Below are 17,980 nucleotides of genomic sequence, written 5' to 3'. Positions count from 1 at the left end.
ACAATAGCGCCTCAAGTGTCTAAAATATAGTAGTTTCCATGATATCATCTGATTGGAGAAGGAATTTTGAAACGTCAAACAGAAGCGTCCTATCTGGTGACATAATCAAGCCGCGTCTATTCAAGCACAAAGTGTTCACTCTTAATTCACACCGGCGTACGCCAAAACTCGCCCAAGTTGGCGGAGTTACTCGATACACCGCTCAATTCGCCGGTTGAACTTCTCAAACTGGGCTGCCAAAACCGTTGCAGATGCAAAAAGCGCCTCAGTTTACAACATTGAGACAATAGCCATTGAACTACTTTAGCGGCTCAAAATCGAATCTGAGCGCGCTGGTGTCCATAACGAGTACACCCATTGTGACTTTCGCGGCTACACCGGCCAATTGTTTGCTAATAACATAAGTTACCATTATAGCTAGCTAATCACATTTATATGAAAAGCTTTAATGTAACAACGACCAAGGATATTAAAACAGCTAAACATTGCAACTAAAGAAATGAACAGCCGACTGCAAGAGATCCGTGAGCGACAAAAACTTAGGCGGCAGCTTTTAGCTCAACAGGCAAGTGGACTGTGAGCATCTTGTTGTTAGCATGTAACGTTAGGTAGCTAAGTGAGCTAGCTAGCATAATATACAGCTAACTGTAACCACATGTGGCGCTGCTAGATTAAAGCATTGTGGTAATGAAAACAAATTGTTGACTGTGTGGTGAGTATGGACGGAGTACCGTAGCATAGATAACGTTACACACATGGGCGATGATAATTTAGCTGACATATCCGCATGTTTCGCCCTCGAGTGGACTGTAGGCGCATAACGTTATTAGCACTGTAAAACGCACTGTTCACGTTAACATGTTGAAGCTATTTGAGCCTATAGCTAACGTAAACCTTACCACAATTGACTCCGTAGCATGAAATGTCAGTTAGGATACATATAACGTTACAGGGAAATACGACAACATTAATTTAGAGTAACGTTAAAGGAAAATTGTTAAACTTGGAGCTACAAAAAAGCAGTAGAAAATACTGAGACCGAAAACGTTTAGTACAACAAGGCATTATATAGTGAAGGAGACAGTACTAGAATTTGAAAATATGTTACTTGGCAATGACTTTCTCATTTTTGTCTGATCACAGTTGGGAGCTGAAAGCGCGGACAGTATTGGAGCTGTCCTCAACAGTAAAGATGAACTAAAGGAGATAGAGGAGACAAGAGAATCATGCAGGTAAGATATACCCCCAAAACAGTGAGAAAATATAAAGGATGTTTAAAGCAAAACGTGTATCAGGGCACAATTGGGAGACATTAAGAAAGTAAAAGAAGGCTTGGAAAGAGTACACATGTTGCATTTTAGCTCTCCCCATGTTCTGCATAGTTTCTTAAGTAATGAGGTGAACTGAAACCATGGCTCTCGTGAACTGGCAAAAGGCTACCCAAACAGGTCAGTATTAAGGGTGCAATATGTTAGGGCTGCATGAAAATGGCCAAAATGATAATCAATATTTTTTAATCAATATTGAGATCACAATCAATTATCACGATTATTAGTTGATTTTAACCAACACAAACTTTATTGTCACATAGTCTATTTATGTTGAAATGGTATGTTGTACACACTGTGTACATATAGCTGCAACACATGTAAATGAAAATTGTCTGAAATAAATAGGCTAGGATAACTAGGATGTATAAAAAAAAGAAGTACTCTGAGAAAGCTCCTTCACTTTTTTTCAATAATAACTGATTAAAGAGAGGGGGGAGTGCGATGGACGTATGTTACTCTAGAGTGACGTCTGACTCATTATGAATGGGTCCAGCAGCGGAATGACAATACAAACTTGGGTTTCCCAGCCAGTTACAGTAGTACAGGCGAAAGGGTGGTGGATAAGACGAGGACTTTTTGTCAGCGTTGTTCAGCAATTGTCGGGTATGTGAGTGGAAATACATCTGACATTCTAATGCATATCCAACGCCATCTCCCAGATGTGAAAATCACTGGAACGAGAGGAAAAGTCCATTTCTCTAACGACTGATGGTTGGACTTCTCCTTGTGCTATGGAAAGCTATCTCACGGTAGCTGCTCATGTTATTGACTCTGAGTGGGAAATGAAAGCGTCACTTCTATAGACCTGTATGAACAGCATTTAAAAAAAATTGCTTTCTGCAAAGGGGATTGTTAGTCATGTACAGAGCCCCTCGTGAGCACATGCTTTTATGACTGTCAACATAGCCAACATCTAACTTTAGCTACTCAGCTGTGATGTGGAGTAAAGTCTGACTATGTAAGACTGGTGTCTAACAACATTGTTGGATGCTGCGTTCTCAACCTGGCAACCTCCGTGAACTTCGAGTTAGGGGAGGAGGGGCCCAGGGAGACAACTCTTCAGTATACTCTAGCTGTCAGTATGACATATTGCACCTTTTAAGAGAAAGGTGAAAGGAGGAATGTGATTCAAAATGCTACATGTGTATACATGCAGGGACGGAATGGCATGAAGAACATAAAAGTTTCCAGTCCAAGCCATTTTAAGTTGCTTTTTGCCAGTTAGTCCTTGTATTTGTTTACGTTTAATTTACGTTTGTTACGTAAATTAAGCATATTAAATACACTCACTTTTTGACATTAGACAGCTCCCTTCCGTTCTTCTTTAACATATTTTTGTAAACATTTGTCATCTTTCTTGTCAGTTTTGTCTTGTCATTGTCACTGCTATTTCCGGTATTTCCGCTGTATGTGTTTTGCAGAGCTTCATTTGACAGTTTTGTAGCACCTTCCAAAAGAAAGGCACAGACAGAGGGAGAGGACACAGAGGAAGATGTGGAAGAACAAAAGGTGATCATTATGAGTCTGCATGGGTTAAAAAAATCCTCCACCTTATTTTAATGATAATAAACCTGATTAATATAACACTTTTCAAAACAAATGTTGGCTATTTAAAGTAAAAAACCACAATCACATTGACAAATCAAAATACAAAAAACCTCAGTAGGAAACAACAAAAGTAGACGTAACATGTGTTGGATAAAACCTCAGGACAATCCGGGGAGTGAGTACATTACATTTAGCTGACATTTTCATCCAAAACGACTTACAATTGCTATAAATGTCAGAGGTCGCATGCCTCTGAAACAACTAAGGGTTGAGTGTCCTGCTCAGAGACACATAGGTTGATGGATTGCAGTGGGATTCAAACCTAGGTCTCCCACACCAGAGGTATGTGTCATATCCACTGCGCCACCACCACCAGTATGTATGAGGGAGGATTTCAAATGACAAAGACTGAACACACTAAATCTTCTCAGGCAGTTTGTTACTGTCCCTGAGAGGCCACAACACGCAACATTAAGAAAAGCCACACAATTGGACCACAACATGCAACTGGTCGGAGTTGGGATATTTAAACAAATGATCCGATTTGTTTATATTGAAATCGTCAAGAACACAGATTAAAACGCAAATGGTCAAGGCATGTGTGCATCACTTAAAATTGTCCCCTGGAAACACTTCTGTTTTTTATTTGCTTTTTGTTTTCTTAATGTTGCGTGTTGTGGCCTCTCAGGGCCTCTGTAGTTTGTTCATCAGGGCAGTGGAAAGAAAAGTGTGGTCCCTCCTGGTCTTTTGTCTGGACAGTAAATAGGGCCATTGCTTGAGGATCTTAAGCTATAAATATATTATTATATAGATATTACAAATCACTTTTCTAGTCTTAACGACTACTTAAAGCGCTTTTACCATTCACACACTGTGGCCGTGGCTGCCTTACAGGTGCCACCTGCTCATCAGATAAACACTCACACACATTTACACTCCAGTGCACAGCGTCTTGCCCAAGGACACTACAACGTGGGGCCAGTTATCAAACTTCCGACCTTCTGATTGGCAAGCAACCGCTTTACCACTGAGCCCCAGGTCTTTTGAAAGTAGCGTCAATAGTAGGGCTATGATTCATTCTTATTAGCTCCAAAGATTTGCCAAAGGACACGTTTATACGTATATGGATATAGTCAGGTCAAGGTCCTGCCTGCAAGTCAGAATTTGTGGCTTTGCTCCATTTGGTGTGTTGTAGCTGCAGGCTGTGAGCATAAATCTGGCCCTCCAAATGGTTGTTTTTCTCTTTTCTCAGCAACAGAAGCTGTGACCATGTTTTAAGTTTGGGGGGTTGGAGTGTAAGTTCTGTCAAATTAAATATTTCAGCATGAGGTTGATTATGAATGACTTCTGGGTGAATATGACGTGAGCAGAATAAGAGATAATAAATGAAAATGTCTCTGCTCACTTTTTTTGTAAGCCCTTCAATATGTTTTATGTTTTTCCCTTTATTTGTTATCCCAACTTATCTACTCATTCATTTATTATAGGTTGTAATCTTCTCATGATTTTGATTCTACTCGTATTTTTTAAATATCTTAATTATAAATTCCTTTTTAGTAGGATTCATCTAGCAAATACATGTGTCCCATGCAGATAAATATTCTGTTCATAGACAAAAATATTAACCTCATTCTGTTGTTGTTGTGTTAGGAAGAGGTCGAGGTGCAACAACCGGATGAAAGCAACCCATATGAGGAAGTGTACAAGGACTCAAGTACTTTCCTTAAGGTGTGATAACTTTGATGATAGGGAGTGTGGGAAGCTGGTTTAGCTGAGGCCAAAGGGTAAGCAGGCCAAATTACAGGTGTTGGCCATCTGAGGGAGGGGGGCAGCTGTAAGACCATTAGCCATGAAATGTTGGGTCTCAGTTCAGGGAAGCCTTTTTAAACAGTAGCACTTTCTATTTTGACATGCTTTATTTTGCTTAACCCTTGTATGCTATTCAGGTCAAATTGACCCCTTTCAAATTTTTACAAGAAGTCAAATGGTACAAGTATACATTTTTTTTTTCCTATCTAAAAATCAATGGCCTTACCTTATTTTCTGTGATGAGCATGTATTCCCGACTCAATTCAGAAAATTATTCTAGACATGACCACTTGTGTTTATTATAACCTAATGACAAAAAACAAATCACACTTCCATTTTTAATTGTGTTCTAGTAGAGACTGATTGCATTCCCTAAATATATGTTATCTCAATTGTTTGAAATTGAGATGAAGACAATTTTTGTTAATAGATTATGAAGTAAAATTTTATTTCAGACTTGTTTTTAAAACCCCAAATAAGTCACGGGTCAATTTGACCCGAGGGATACGAGAGGGTCCCGAAAGTAAAGACAATACAGTTGTTAAAATGTTTCAGTTTGGCAGCCCAGTGAAGCACTTTAAACATTTATTTTAAATGTTATTTATTTAATGTTTTTAAAAAAGATTTTCATTTACAGTATAATTGTGCTTCAAATATTTTTTTTTTCACCTAAAACATATTCTTGTTTAAAAATCATTTATATAATAAATGTGACCTTGAAATTGTGGCGTTAATTTGGGTGCACCTACATTTTGTGCTGTTGCACTTAAATACAAAAGTTAGACGCACCAGTACAACCAAGGCAAATAGTTAGTCTGGAGCCCTGACATCAAGCTATTCTCTTTTATTTTGTCTCTGTGCAGATATATTTTTCTTTTTACCCTCTTTCCTGCTCATTCTATTTATCTTTTTTCATTCATTTTCAGGGTACCCAGAGTTTGAACCCTCACAATGACTACTGTCAGCACTTTGTCGACACAGGCCACAGGCCACAGAACTTCATCAGAGATGTTGGTAAGTGTATGCTTGTGTGTGTGTGTGTGTGTGTTGTTTCATGTACATGTGTATTCTTGTGTGTAGTTCTGACCTAGTTGTCATATGTGGTTCAGGCTTGGCTGACCGATTTGAAGAATACCCAAAGCTTCGAGAGCTGATCAGACTGAAAGACGAACTGATCTCCACCACCAACACCCCTCCCATGTATGTTTAATGATGGTTTGAATATTAAATATTTACCTTAATGCCAATGTGATTACACCCAGAGATAAGAACTTGACCTTAAAAGAGTTGAGATGAAGTTGGCATCAACTATCTTAAAAAAAGGTTTGCTATTTAAGATATGTGTGTGTTCAGGTACCTCCAGGCTGATCCAGAGCACTTTGACCTGCAGGATTTGAAGTGCAAGTTTGATGTAATTCTTCTTGAGCCTCCCTTAGAGGAATACTACAGAGAGTCAGGCATCAGCCACACTGAACGCTTCTGGACATGGGATGATGTATGTATGCTTCTTGTACTGGTTTGCATTAAGCGCTTTATGCTAGTATGATGTGAACGGATGCGGTATATTGTTATGGCTGGTTCATAGGGCACAACAAAGAAGGGAGACTATAACAATTATAAACTGAAATTTAAAGTAAGTAATAATAATAAATGCAGTTTGGTATAGAAGTCGGCATGATTTTTGAATGCTGTGTGAATGAATTAGGGCTGTACAATATATTGGGAGTTTTTTCTGTCATCGCAGTTTCAACTGGCCTAATACACACATCGCGAAAGGCTTTAACATATCGCATACTTTTTTTTTTTTGTTAGTTGATAGAACATTTGCGGTAGAAAACGGCACTTTAAAATGTAATTAAATGTCAATCTTTTTTTTTAGTGGTGTCTTTTCTATTTAATATAATGTTCAATTTGTTTATTAAGAAATGTTGGAAATTAATTCCTTTGATTTGTTTTAAATTCAACATGCAATTTGTTGTATTGTAGATGAATAATTAAAGCAGCAAACATGCAGAACGGACTACGTTTTAATGTTTACGTATTGTAAGTAATATTGTTACCGCAACATTCAACAACCTTATTGCATGTCGCATAGTTTCCTCATATTGTTTGTTCAGAATGAATGGAGTCCACTAAATTCAGAGAGTGGTGAAGAGATCTGCACACTAGCATCAGGGCAGGCAGGCTTAAATAACTTCCAGGGACACTGTGTACAGCTTTTACCTCATACAGCTAAGAATCTGCAACACACATTAACAACATTCTGCATGAATGATTATGTGTTAGTTCCCTCACCCTTCTTTTCCTTCTCTGGTCTCTGCTTTTTTAGATCATGAAACTGGAAATTGAAGAAATATCAGCTCCACGTTCCTTTGTTTTTCTCTGGTGCGGCTCTGGTGAAGGCCTGGACTTGGGCAGAATGGTAACATGATCCCTCATTCAGTCAAAGCATACATTTAACTACAGGCAAACTCTTACTCTGTGTCCAATATAGTACATCTCATACTCTTCGCTGGTTTTGCCAAACGAGGCATGAAAGTTCTTTTTACCACTTTTCAAGTCATTCAGGATTTCACTAGTTCAGTGTACATTGGAAAACTGAGTGGCGCAACTGTTTGTGTGTTGTTGTTATTACAACAGCTTTGAAAGCCTTAAGTATGTTCATACAAGACTATTCAAGGATTAAGTTCCTCCATGGTTCAATTCTAGCAAGCTGTCAAACAGTATTATTTAAATCGTTGCTGTCAATGCTGTGACGTATTTCCATTTTGAGTTTCTCAACATCACTGAGTCACAGTCTGTCTCTCTGTGTTAGAAAATACATTTCATAGTTGTTTTTTGAACAGCATTCTTTTTCAACAACTTGAAAAAACAATGACGTTGTCATCCCCATTGTCTGTCCATTCTTTGGGCTCACAAGGGCAAGGGTAGTGAAACCAAAAAAAGGCATTTGTTTTGAGGCCAGCTGATGATGTTGATGTCAGTTTTTACATATGAATTATATATATTTAAAAACAAAAGTAGAGACAATGTGTAACTGAAAACTGCTAAAGAAATTTTGGTCCAATATTAAAAAGTTGCTCTTGGGCGTCATCTAGCTTCCCCACTAGAGTGTGTGCGCCCCATGTAGGCCAGCATTTGAGTCTGTCGTTGTCCCTCTACCTCCCCTTTACGATTTTCAAGCCGTCCTATCGATTAAAGGCCATACTAGTAATTTAAAAACATATAATTGTCTTGTATGTTTAGCTAGCGCCATTATCAAAAAGCAATCATGTGGACTTTAGGAAGGGAAAGCTAATCTTGTTTATTGTCAAATAAATGTAAAAATCTGTTAAACTCCAATGACTGTTCTGTGTTATCTCAAATAGCATTCCACTACTACAAAGAACAAGATTCCAGCTAAACTGGGAAGCCAAAACATGATTTTTTTTGCAGATAACTCAGAAACGCGCATGTACTTAGTGTACGTAAAACTGAGAGAATTATTGTCATTCTTGCTTTAGAACCATAGAGTAGGTCATGCATTTTTCAACAGTTAGAAATCTGCTTGCGTGGAATCACCGTATTTTTTTAAAGTTGTATTCACATTTCTGATTTGCTACATTATGTTCCATACAGTAGATGGAAAGGGTGTTGCATGTCTGCAGTAATCCTTTCAGATTAATTAAAAAGATCAACCTGTAAATATTAACAACAACAAAAGGAGTACTTATACACACTCCATCATAATACTTCCCCTATTACACCCAATTCAGTGTTTGAGGAAGTGGGGCTTTAGGCGGTGTGAAGACATCTGTTGGATCAAGACCAACAAGAATAACCCAGGGAAGACCAAGGCACTGGACCCAAAAGCAGTATTTCAGAGGACCAAGGTAAGGCATGAATGTGAAATAGATGTTGATGTTAATGTAAATATTACACACCGTTAATCTAAGAGCTTTGGGATATGTTTTCCTTTTAAAATGTGTTGATGTAGATGTAACATACACAATTTAAAAAGAGCATCTATCCATGATAATTATACAGTTAATGTTAATGTTTTCCTTTTAAAATCTCTTTTAAAATGTGTTGATGTAGATGTAAGATACACAATTTAAAAAGAGTAATCTATCCATAATAATAGTAAAGTTAAACCAGTTCAAATTGTAAATCATGATGTATACAACATATTCTCTCTAGGAACACTGCCTAATGGGAATCAAAGGAACAGTGCGTAGGAGTACTGACGGTGACTTCATCCATGCTAACGTGGACATTGACTTGATCATCACTGAGGAGCCTGAGATGGGAAATGTAGAGAAGCCTGTGGAGATCTTCCACATAATTGAGCATTTCTGTTTGGGCCGCAGGAGGTTGCACCTGTTTGGACGAGACTCGACCATCAGACCAGGTGAGATGGAAATGCTCTTTCCTTTTGGAAAGTGTGCTAATAATTGCATTTGTAGGTTTGCTATTAGTTTTGTCTTCCTCTGCTCTGCTTGTTTCTAATTACCCATGTTACTGCTTTTTATTTGTTTCCTTCTCTTTCTAGGCTGGCTGACTGTGGGTCCTACTTTGACAAATAGTAACTTAAACCCAGAGTCCTACGCCTCGCATTTTGTCAACTCCCACTTGTCTGGCTGCACCGAGGATATTGAGAGGCTGAGGCCTAAATCTCCACCTGCTAAGCTGAAGTCGGACCGTGGTGGCGGAGCACCCAGAGGGGGGCGTGGTGGGCCAAATGCAGGAAGAGGCGGGGACAGAGGCCGTGAACGAAACCGGCCAAATTTCCGTGGGGACAGGGGAGGCTTTAGGGGCAGGGGAGGGCCGCACAGGGGCTTTCCACCTCGCTAGAGGAAAGAGCTTATGCAACCAGACTGATGCCAGGAATCCCCATCTGGGTTATCTGCAAACACAAGCTCATCTGTAATGCAGTCGGGGTATAGTATCATATCGGTATTATGACAGCTGAGTAGATTAGCAAATCCTTTTTGAATGTTTGAATTTTTTTGTTTATATTTTTTCATGGACAAACTTAAGATTGAGTGTGTATTGTCTAAATAAACATTCCTTTCACTTTTTGTGTTTACATATTTTGTGACTTTTTTAATTAACTGTTACAGTTCAAAGAAAACCAAAACTCTGGCACTCACAGATAACTTTTTTTTTTGGCAAAAGCAAATGTGTTTTAGCTATAAGCCATCAATAGCATAACTAAAACTATCAGACAAGGCAATTAATATCGCCTACACAGTTGAGAATCAAACATCAATCAAGGTAGAGGATACATAGTTAAATAATAGGATCCAATCCATACATGGATTAACCGCCCAGAAACAACATAATGGGATCATGTAGCTTTTTATACCAATTCAGTTTCACATTTTCTTTCATCTTTGTCACTGCCGTGCACTTGATGTACAGTATAAGATTTGAAGTTTTCACTTCACTAATATGTAGAATGTGATTGAAAGCCAAATATGAGCAAAATTGTTCGAATAAAGACCCTTGTAAGAACACAAGAGGAGTGTTGTAATTTTCAAACAGACAGGATTTGTTTCAGGGGGCTGTTACACTTGCTGGAACAATTGATATATTTGCTTGTCAGAAAAACTGCTGTTATGGCCAAAGAATTTAACATGAATCAGTTCCATCAAGCTGACTGGCTGTTATCTTCTTTTCATAATCTGCCTGCCTGCTGTTGAAAGCACATAGGGAGTATGTCAAACATGCAGACGTAAAAAGAGGGAACGGTTGAGGAATGTCAGGCATCTTATTTTTCAACTGCTGCTTCAATGTAAACTTTTCTGTTGGGTTGTTCTGTTGCTTCTGGGTCTGGCGTTGAGTAACAGTTTATTCAATAGTTAATCTTCTACATTTTATAAAGGTCTTCTTGAAGTCTACTACATGAAATTTCAATCGATTTCAACACGTAGCTCTGTTGTTTGGAGATGTCCTAATCTAAACATGTTCAAAATGTCATTACAAGGGCCTGCCCATGTTCAGTGATTCTTTCTGAGGGAACACAGTGAATCTGACTGCAGTAGATGAATAAAAAGCATAAAAGGAAAACGGGTAATAAACAGCTGTATGGATTAACACAACTTTTATGCCTTTTTTGTTTTTCTTGCTACTGACAGCACTCCAAATATCCAATCAACCAGAATTGTCCTTTAAGGAGTTGGTTACACTCATCTCTCAATCCCCTGCCAGTTCCTCACACCTCCTGCCTATTCAATGTGGGCTTTGAAGCACTATTTTATTTAATAATAAGTAGGCCTAGTCTATGAAATGTCACAAGTTCTCAAAACTCTATATCTCTAAAACTCTATCTCGACCACCTACAACAGCTGGTTCTATAGTCGGTTAGGGTAATTAAAAAGTCAAATGAAGTTCTGGAAATGCCATCAAAATGATGCCCATATTGGTTGTGATCTGGTCCCCATTTCAGAAAGCAGGCTTGGTGAAAATATAGAAAAGAGTTTTTCTATGGCAACATACTCTTTGAACCCAACCTGCTTTATATGAGGTTTTCTTCAACTAATCCTGAGTTTCTTTCATTGTAAACCATGGGCCAAGTTGGGCTGTGGAAGTGGACAACCCCTCTTCCTTGTAATCCCCACCCAGCATTGCTCTGTTAAAGAATAAGGTGCAAGTTTTGTCATGATACACCCTTAGATGTAAGGTGTCAACGTCGGCCTCTCTACACTTGTGGCAGCTGACAATGTCTTCGTCATCATCCTAAGGACAACATTATGTGTCCTACTCTAACTATCTGATCTATTCTATCTGAACTATCTATTTGTCACTTTGCTACAGTACAGAAGAAGAAACAAAAAGTTGTTTCTTATCAGTCGCAGTGCAAATGATCAAAATGAGTTACATTTTTTTTATTAAATGTTAAAAACAAACATAGACAATATTAAAGATGGGCAGTTTTGGGATGGCTGAAAAAATGACTGTTCTACTGCTAGGGTAAGCTAAAAAACATCACAATAGCTTGAAATAAATCCTCTACTGTATTACTGTACATGTCCTGTACATATGGCAGTATTAGCAAAAGAGTTGACTTTGAAAAAGTAGGCAGTGCTGATAGACTTAAACAAAATCAATCCAAAATGTAATTGCTGAAAATGTTTTAACCATTGGTCTTTGTCAAAGCATTTTAAGATTATTTTTGTCCATTCCAGAACCTTGTTTAAGGCATTTATTTATATATAACTCTCAAGCCAACAACGTAATTCCACACAGGTGTACAGCAGACAACACCCAAAAGAATTAGGAACCCTCATAGAGTCAGGGGCAGACACAGAAGTCAGAGGCCCAGGCCTAGTAATACACTAACACACAATCTAGTGTACATCAGACATGTTTGAGTTTTGACACCAGACTGAGACAATAGAGTGACATTACATGGTTATTTATATCAGAGTGAATAATATCAACCAAAAGGGGGAATTCAGACAAAAAATGGTATAAAAAGATCCTATGACAAAGTGAGAAAGGGATCGAGGGACCATACCCGGAGGAAGCCCGGGGCCCCTGTTTGGAGCCAGGCCCAGATGGAGGGCTTGTCAGCGTGCACCTGTTAGCCGGGTTTGCCACAAAGCCTGGCTGGGCACAGCCCGAAAAAAAGCGACGTAGCACCTCTCTCTCCAGCCCATGGGCCCACCACCTGTAGGAGCAACCGATGGGATCGGGTGCGCTCCCACATGGGGGGCAGTAAAGGTCGGGGGTTAGACTCTGTTCTACTCCGGAGTTGTGGGGATACTCACAAGCCCCCGGCTGAGCGCCGCTGCATCAGACTTTACCCCGGTGAACGAGAGGGTTGCCTCCCTACGCCTGCGGGTGATGGGGGGCATTACAAACATCACTCTGCACATTGTTTGTAAAATTAAAGCATTGGTTGTTTCTTTTACTAATAGGTTTAAATTGTCTTGACGCCTGATTTCTCTTGCCATGTTCTTTTTACCTCATTCTCGCTTTTAAAACAGAGGCTAGATATGTGCTGCCGTATCAATTCCGTGGTCAAAGAAAAGATAATGTCACCTGATTGGAACTACCACTTTTAAAAATTATTTTCGGGATTTTTTAGCCTTTATTTGATGAGCTCAAGCAGAGTCAAGGCAGATAATATTCCATTTATAAGAAGGCATTTATCTTTTACTTGTTGTACCTTTTACATTGTTTCAATATTCTTCTCAAAAATGAAACCTAAGAAAAAATAATTTAGTTAGTTCCCTAAATGTAGTTTTACTAGAAACCTGTAGTTGTTGTATAGAATACTCAATCGTTTGAGCACGCTATAATTCCAGCAGAAGTTAAGAAACTGTTTTTATAGAAAAAACATAGCAATGCTACAGCAAGTTTCCTGCTCTTTTAGTTTGTAAATAACTTAAGTTTACAATTATTAATATAATTAATATTTTATATCAACATTGAAATTTGAGTTACAGTAATATCCTCAATTGATCGGGAAGATGTAATTGACGAAATAGTAAATAGTAGCAGTAAAAGTTTAACTTTAAGGTCATTTCCATTTCTGTAATTAAAAACAGTGTCTATCACTAAATATTGGATTCAAACTGATGTTGTTTTTAGTTTATTTTTGTTTAATATATATATTTCACCTTAAGTAGCATATGTTTTGTTGTGATCATTTATTGTTTTCTTTTATCACCTACTCAGTTCATGCAAACCTTGGCTCTTCAGAGAAAAGATAAAGATCAGTAGAGATGTGATTCATTGTCAGAGGTTTGAGAATGTAGTCGAACTGGTCACTGTCAGTGGCAACTGCATCCCATGGCAAAATTTTTTTTTTACATTTTAATACTGTGAACTTCCTCCTTCAACCTGTCCAATCACTTTTAATTCTGCAACTGCTTTTGTTCTTCTGGTTGAACATGTGGCTTGCTTTCAAAGGGAAATGACTCAGTATCTTTTGTTGGGGCGTCACCCATGTCTCCACCCATGTCTGCTGATCTGTTCCCCCTTAATGCTTCAGTACATCTTATCAATACAGAAGTATCATCAGATATACTAAAATATGCAGAGATATAGACATACATGTGCCAACCAAAAGACAAAACAAGATACTCTTACTTACATTGTGGTATTCTCTGCTAGATACTTTGTGTTTTTCCTACGGGATACAAAAACAATGATTTATCCATCAGCTCACCCTTATAAATTCCTCAGTCTTAATACCGCTTTACATAACTTTCTTCTTTGCTCTCGTCTAAATTACTTTGGCCATTATACAGCTACCTAACAATATATACCTAATATAAATATACACATGATCTAATAAGACATAAAATAATTAGGCGAAACACATAAAGGCTGTTCATCTCCTTTATCACATTACATCTGACCATCTTGTATTTTATGTTCTTAGAAGCCAATTCTCCACCTTTAAACATGACTCAGCCTCTGACATAGAAAATCACTGAGAAAGGTGACATTCTCAAGCATGTGTAAGGCTTAAGCATGGAATGACTACAACATTTTGAAAAATGTAGGTAAAAATAATGAATAAATTTAAAACTGGTGTGTGACAAACACTGCATATGTCAAAATGTATCAAACTCAGATTTATATGTATATTTTTTTTAAATCAGGCATAGAAATGTCAAAAAAATTGTTGCATCGAGATGCATCGATAATCAGTTTAGAATTTAATTGTTGGCCTCTGAATCGGAATCAAATTGTGAGGAGCCAAGAGATTCCCACACCTAACCAACACACAATAGTATACAGCAGATATGTTTGAGTTTTGACACCGGACGGAGACTAAATAGTGACACTGCATGGTTATTTACATCTCTTAACCCATATGTGGTGTTCAGGTCTGTGGGACCCGTTTTCAATGCTTGCTAAAAGAAAAATGATGCTCCATTTCTGTAAGGAAAATAAAAATTAAATTATTTTCAATGACTTCACACGGTACACCCACCTATGCATAACTTTTACATATGAGGTGATCAGGTCTACTGGACCCAAGTGTATTTAAATGTAGGTGCTATGAAACTATGTTATATTTCTGCACCTGATATTCTCACACAGTTACGTTACACAGTTATATTCTCAAATTGTTACAATTCAAGCATTTTCACCTGTTCTGATTAGGTTTTTAAAAAATAAGCACCATTAAGGATCAAAAATCTGTTTTTTTTATATCTTTTTTTGATTGAATTTCCTTGTTTTCTCACTAGTTTTCTTTTATCATCTACTCAGTTTATGCAAACCTTGGCTCTCCAAAGAAAAGATAAAAAAGAACAGTAAAGATGTGATTCACAGTGGCTTTCAGAGGTTTGAGAATGTAGTCAAACTGGTCACGATAAGTGGGATCTGCATCCCATGGCAGAATAATTGCAGCAGATCCCTGTATTAAGTGACAGTTAGTTTTTTTTAACCATTTTAATGCTGTGAACTTCCTCCTTCAACCTGTGCAATCACTTTTAATTTTGCAACTGCTTTTGTTCTTCTGGTTGGACATGTGGCTTGCTTTCAAAGGGAAATGACTCAGTATCTGTTGTTGGGGTGTCACCCATGTCTCCACCCATGTCTGCTGATCTGTTCCCCCTTAATGCTTCAGTACATCTTATAAATACAGAAGTGTCATCAGATATAATAAAATATGCAGAGACATAGAGATACATGTGCCAACCAAAAGCCAAAACAAGATACTCTTACTAACAATGTGTTATTCTCTAGAGATACTTTGTGTTTTTTATAAGGAATACAAAAACAATGATAAATCCTTCCACTCACCCTTAACCTAACTTTCTCAGTCTTAATACCGCTTTACATGACTTCCTTCTTTGCTCCTGTCTAAATTACTATAGCCACTATACAGCTACCTAACAATAAAAAATAAAATGACTGCATGTACAAACAACCTATTGTTATTTAGGGCAAGACAGTCTCCAATAAATACAACACTAAAAGTGATAGAGACTTCTAGGTGTCTTTGCTGACTGATTGGGAGTAAGGTCCCCTAAATCAGAGGTTCCAAACTAGGAAATGTCAAATGTGGGGCCCCTAAAGTTTACGTTTAGCTTCACGTGAGATTCTCCTGAAATGACAAGTCAAAAAGCAGTCAAAAAGCAGACATCTTTATAAAGTGTGTATATATATAATTATCTACACACACATGATCTTAGGCGGAACACATAAAGGCTGTTCATCTCCTTTATCACATTAAATCTGATCATCTTGTATTTCATGTTCTAAGAAGCCAATTCTCCACCTTTAAACAAGACTGAGCCTCTGACATAGAAGATCACTGAGAAAGGTGACATTCACAAGCATGTGTAAGGCTTAAGCATGGAGTGACTACAAAATAAAAAAAAATGTAGGCAAAAGAAATAAATAAATATAAAACTTGTGTGTGACAAATACTGCATATGTCAAAATGTATCGAACTCAGATTTATGTGTATATTTTTTTTAATCACACATGGAATTGTGCAAAAGAAATTGTTGCATCGAGATGCATCGATAATCAGTTTAGAGTTGAGTCGTTGGCCTCTGCATCGGAATCAAATCGTGAGGAGCCAAGAGATTCCCACACCTAACCAACACACAATAGTATACAGCAGATATGTTTGAGTTTTGACACCGGAGGGAGACTAAATAGTGACACTGAATGGTTATTTACATCTCTTAACCCTTATATGGTGTTCAGGTCTGTGGGACCCGTTTTCAATGTTTGATTAAAGAAAAATTATGCTATTTTTTTTGTGAAGAAAATGAAAAATAAATTATTTTCAATGACTGTGCACACGGTACACCCACCTATGCATAACTTTTACATATGAGGTGATCAGGTCTACTGGACCCAAGTGTATTTAAATGTAGGTGCTATGAAACTATGTTATATTTCTGCACCTGATATTCTCACACAGTTACATTACACAGTTATATTCTCAAATTGTTACAATTTAAGCATTTTTACCTGTTCTGATTAGGTTCTAGAAAAATAAACACCAATAATGATCAACATCTTGTTTCTATTTATTTTTTTAAACCTTTTTTTATAATTTAATTTCCTTGTTTTCTTACTTGTTTTCTTTTATTACCCACTCAGTACGTGCAAACCTTGGCTTTCCAAAGAAAAGATAAAAAAGAACAGTAAAGATGCGATTCACAGTGGCTTTCAGAGGTTTGAGAATGTAGTCAAACTGGTCACTGTCACTGACATCCCATGGCAGAATAATTGCTGTGCTTAGTGACCTTTTGTTTTTTTACTGATTATATATTGTCAGCTTCCTCCTTCAGCCTGTGCATCACTCTGCATCTGTTTTCGTTCTTCTGGTTAAACATGTGAAGTGCCTCCCTTTCAGTAGGGAAATGCCTCAGTATCTGTTGCTGGGGCACCACCTATGTCTCCAGCCACCTCTGCTGCTTTGTTTCCCCCTTAATACGTCAATACAGCTTATCAATGCAGAGGAGTACATATAATATGCAGAGACATAGACATACATATGCCATCCAAAAGACAAAACAGGATACTTTTTAACAATAATTGATACTTTTAAAAGCATTATTAATGCTATTACTTTTACATGTGAGTCTCCTGATATGACAAGTCAAGATGTCTGTTCTGAAAAAGTTTATATGAAAAAGAAGCATTACAGAAAAGGCTATGGAACAACTAGATAACATTGCAGTAGCTTATGCACAAAAATGATTCCAGAAGGTGCTTCATATCTTTTGGACAAAGTAGGAGGTTACCTAACCTGTTATTACTTACCTCTATACAAATCATCTTTGTGTTGGTTATTAAATCCATATTTGCTACACAGTGTGTCTGTTCTAAATGGATAGTAGCGCTGTACACATATAGTAATATTAGAATAATAGTAATATTATAGTAATTATAGAATTCGTTTTAATAGAATGTATTTAATGATGTCCTAATTTTTTGTTTTGTAATTTAATTATTTAACAATTTTTTATATATTTATTACAACATTGACATTTTTTTGTTACAGCAATATCCTCAACTAATTGATTATGAAGATTTAATTGAATAAATAGTAAATATTAGCAAACTATTTCTATAACTACCAACAGTATCCATCAGTGAATATTGGATTTAAACTGATTTTATTATATCTTGCTTTCTTTTTGTCTATTACATATAGACAAAAAGAACGGAAAAAGACTTTCTGTTGTTCTTTTCGGTCGTTTCATGAAAACTCGGGCGTTGGACTGTTGAAAAAAAACAACTACAACAAACGTAAATCAAGATAATGTGCGAGTATCATTTTTGTTTTTCTGTAAAAAATATAACTATGCATTAAGTAG

General features: G+C 37.3%; 1 protein-coding gene across 1 annotated transcript; it reads left to right on the top strand.

Moving 5' to 3' along the window:
- The first annotated feature begins 310 nt into the window (after positions 1 to 310).
- mettl14 (methyltransferase like 14) lies at positions 311 to 9,738 on the top strand. Its single transcript, XM_034894740.1, has 11 exons — positions 311 to 565; positions 1,144 to 1,232; positions 2,753 to 2,840; positions 4,530 to 4,607; positions 5,615 to 5,702; positions 5,798 to 5,888; positions 6,042 to 6,183; positions 7,018 to 7,110; positions 8,444 to 8,560; positions 8,868 to 9,078; positions 9,220 to 9,738. The coding sequence occupies exons 1-11, from the start codon at positions 500 to 502 to the stop codon at positions 9,519 to 9,521; spliced, it is 1,365 nt and encodes a 454-aa protein (XP_034750631.1). The 5' UTR covers positions 311 to 499; the 3' UTR covers positions 9,522 to 9,738.
- The last annotated feature ends 8,242 nt before the right edge of the window (positions 9,739 to 17,980 follow it).

This window comes from Etheostoma cragini, chromosome 2, assembly GCF_013103735.1.
Source record: "Etheostoma cragini isolate CJK2018 chromosome 2, CSU_Ecrag_1.0, whole genome shotgun sequence".
Taxonomy (NCBI): domain Eukaryota; kingdom Metazoa; phylum Chordata; class Actinopteri; order Perciformes; family Percidae; genus Etheostoma; species Etheostoma cragini.
This window is presented reverse-complemented; position numbering and strand designations above follow the sequence as displayed.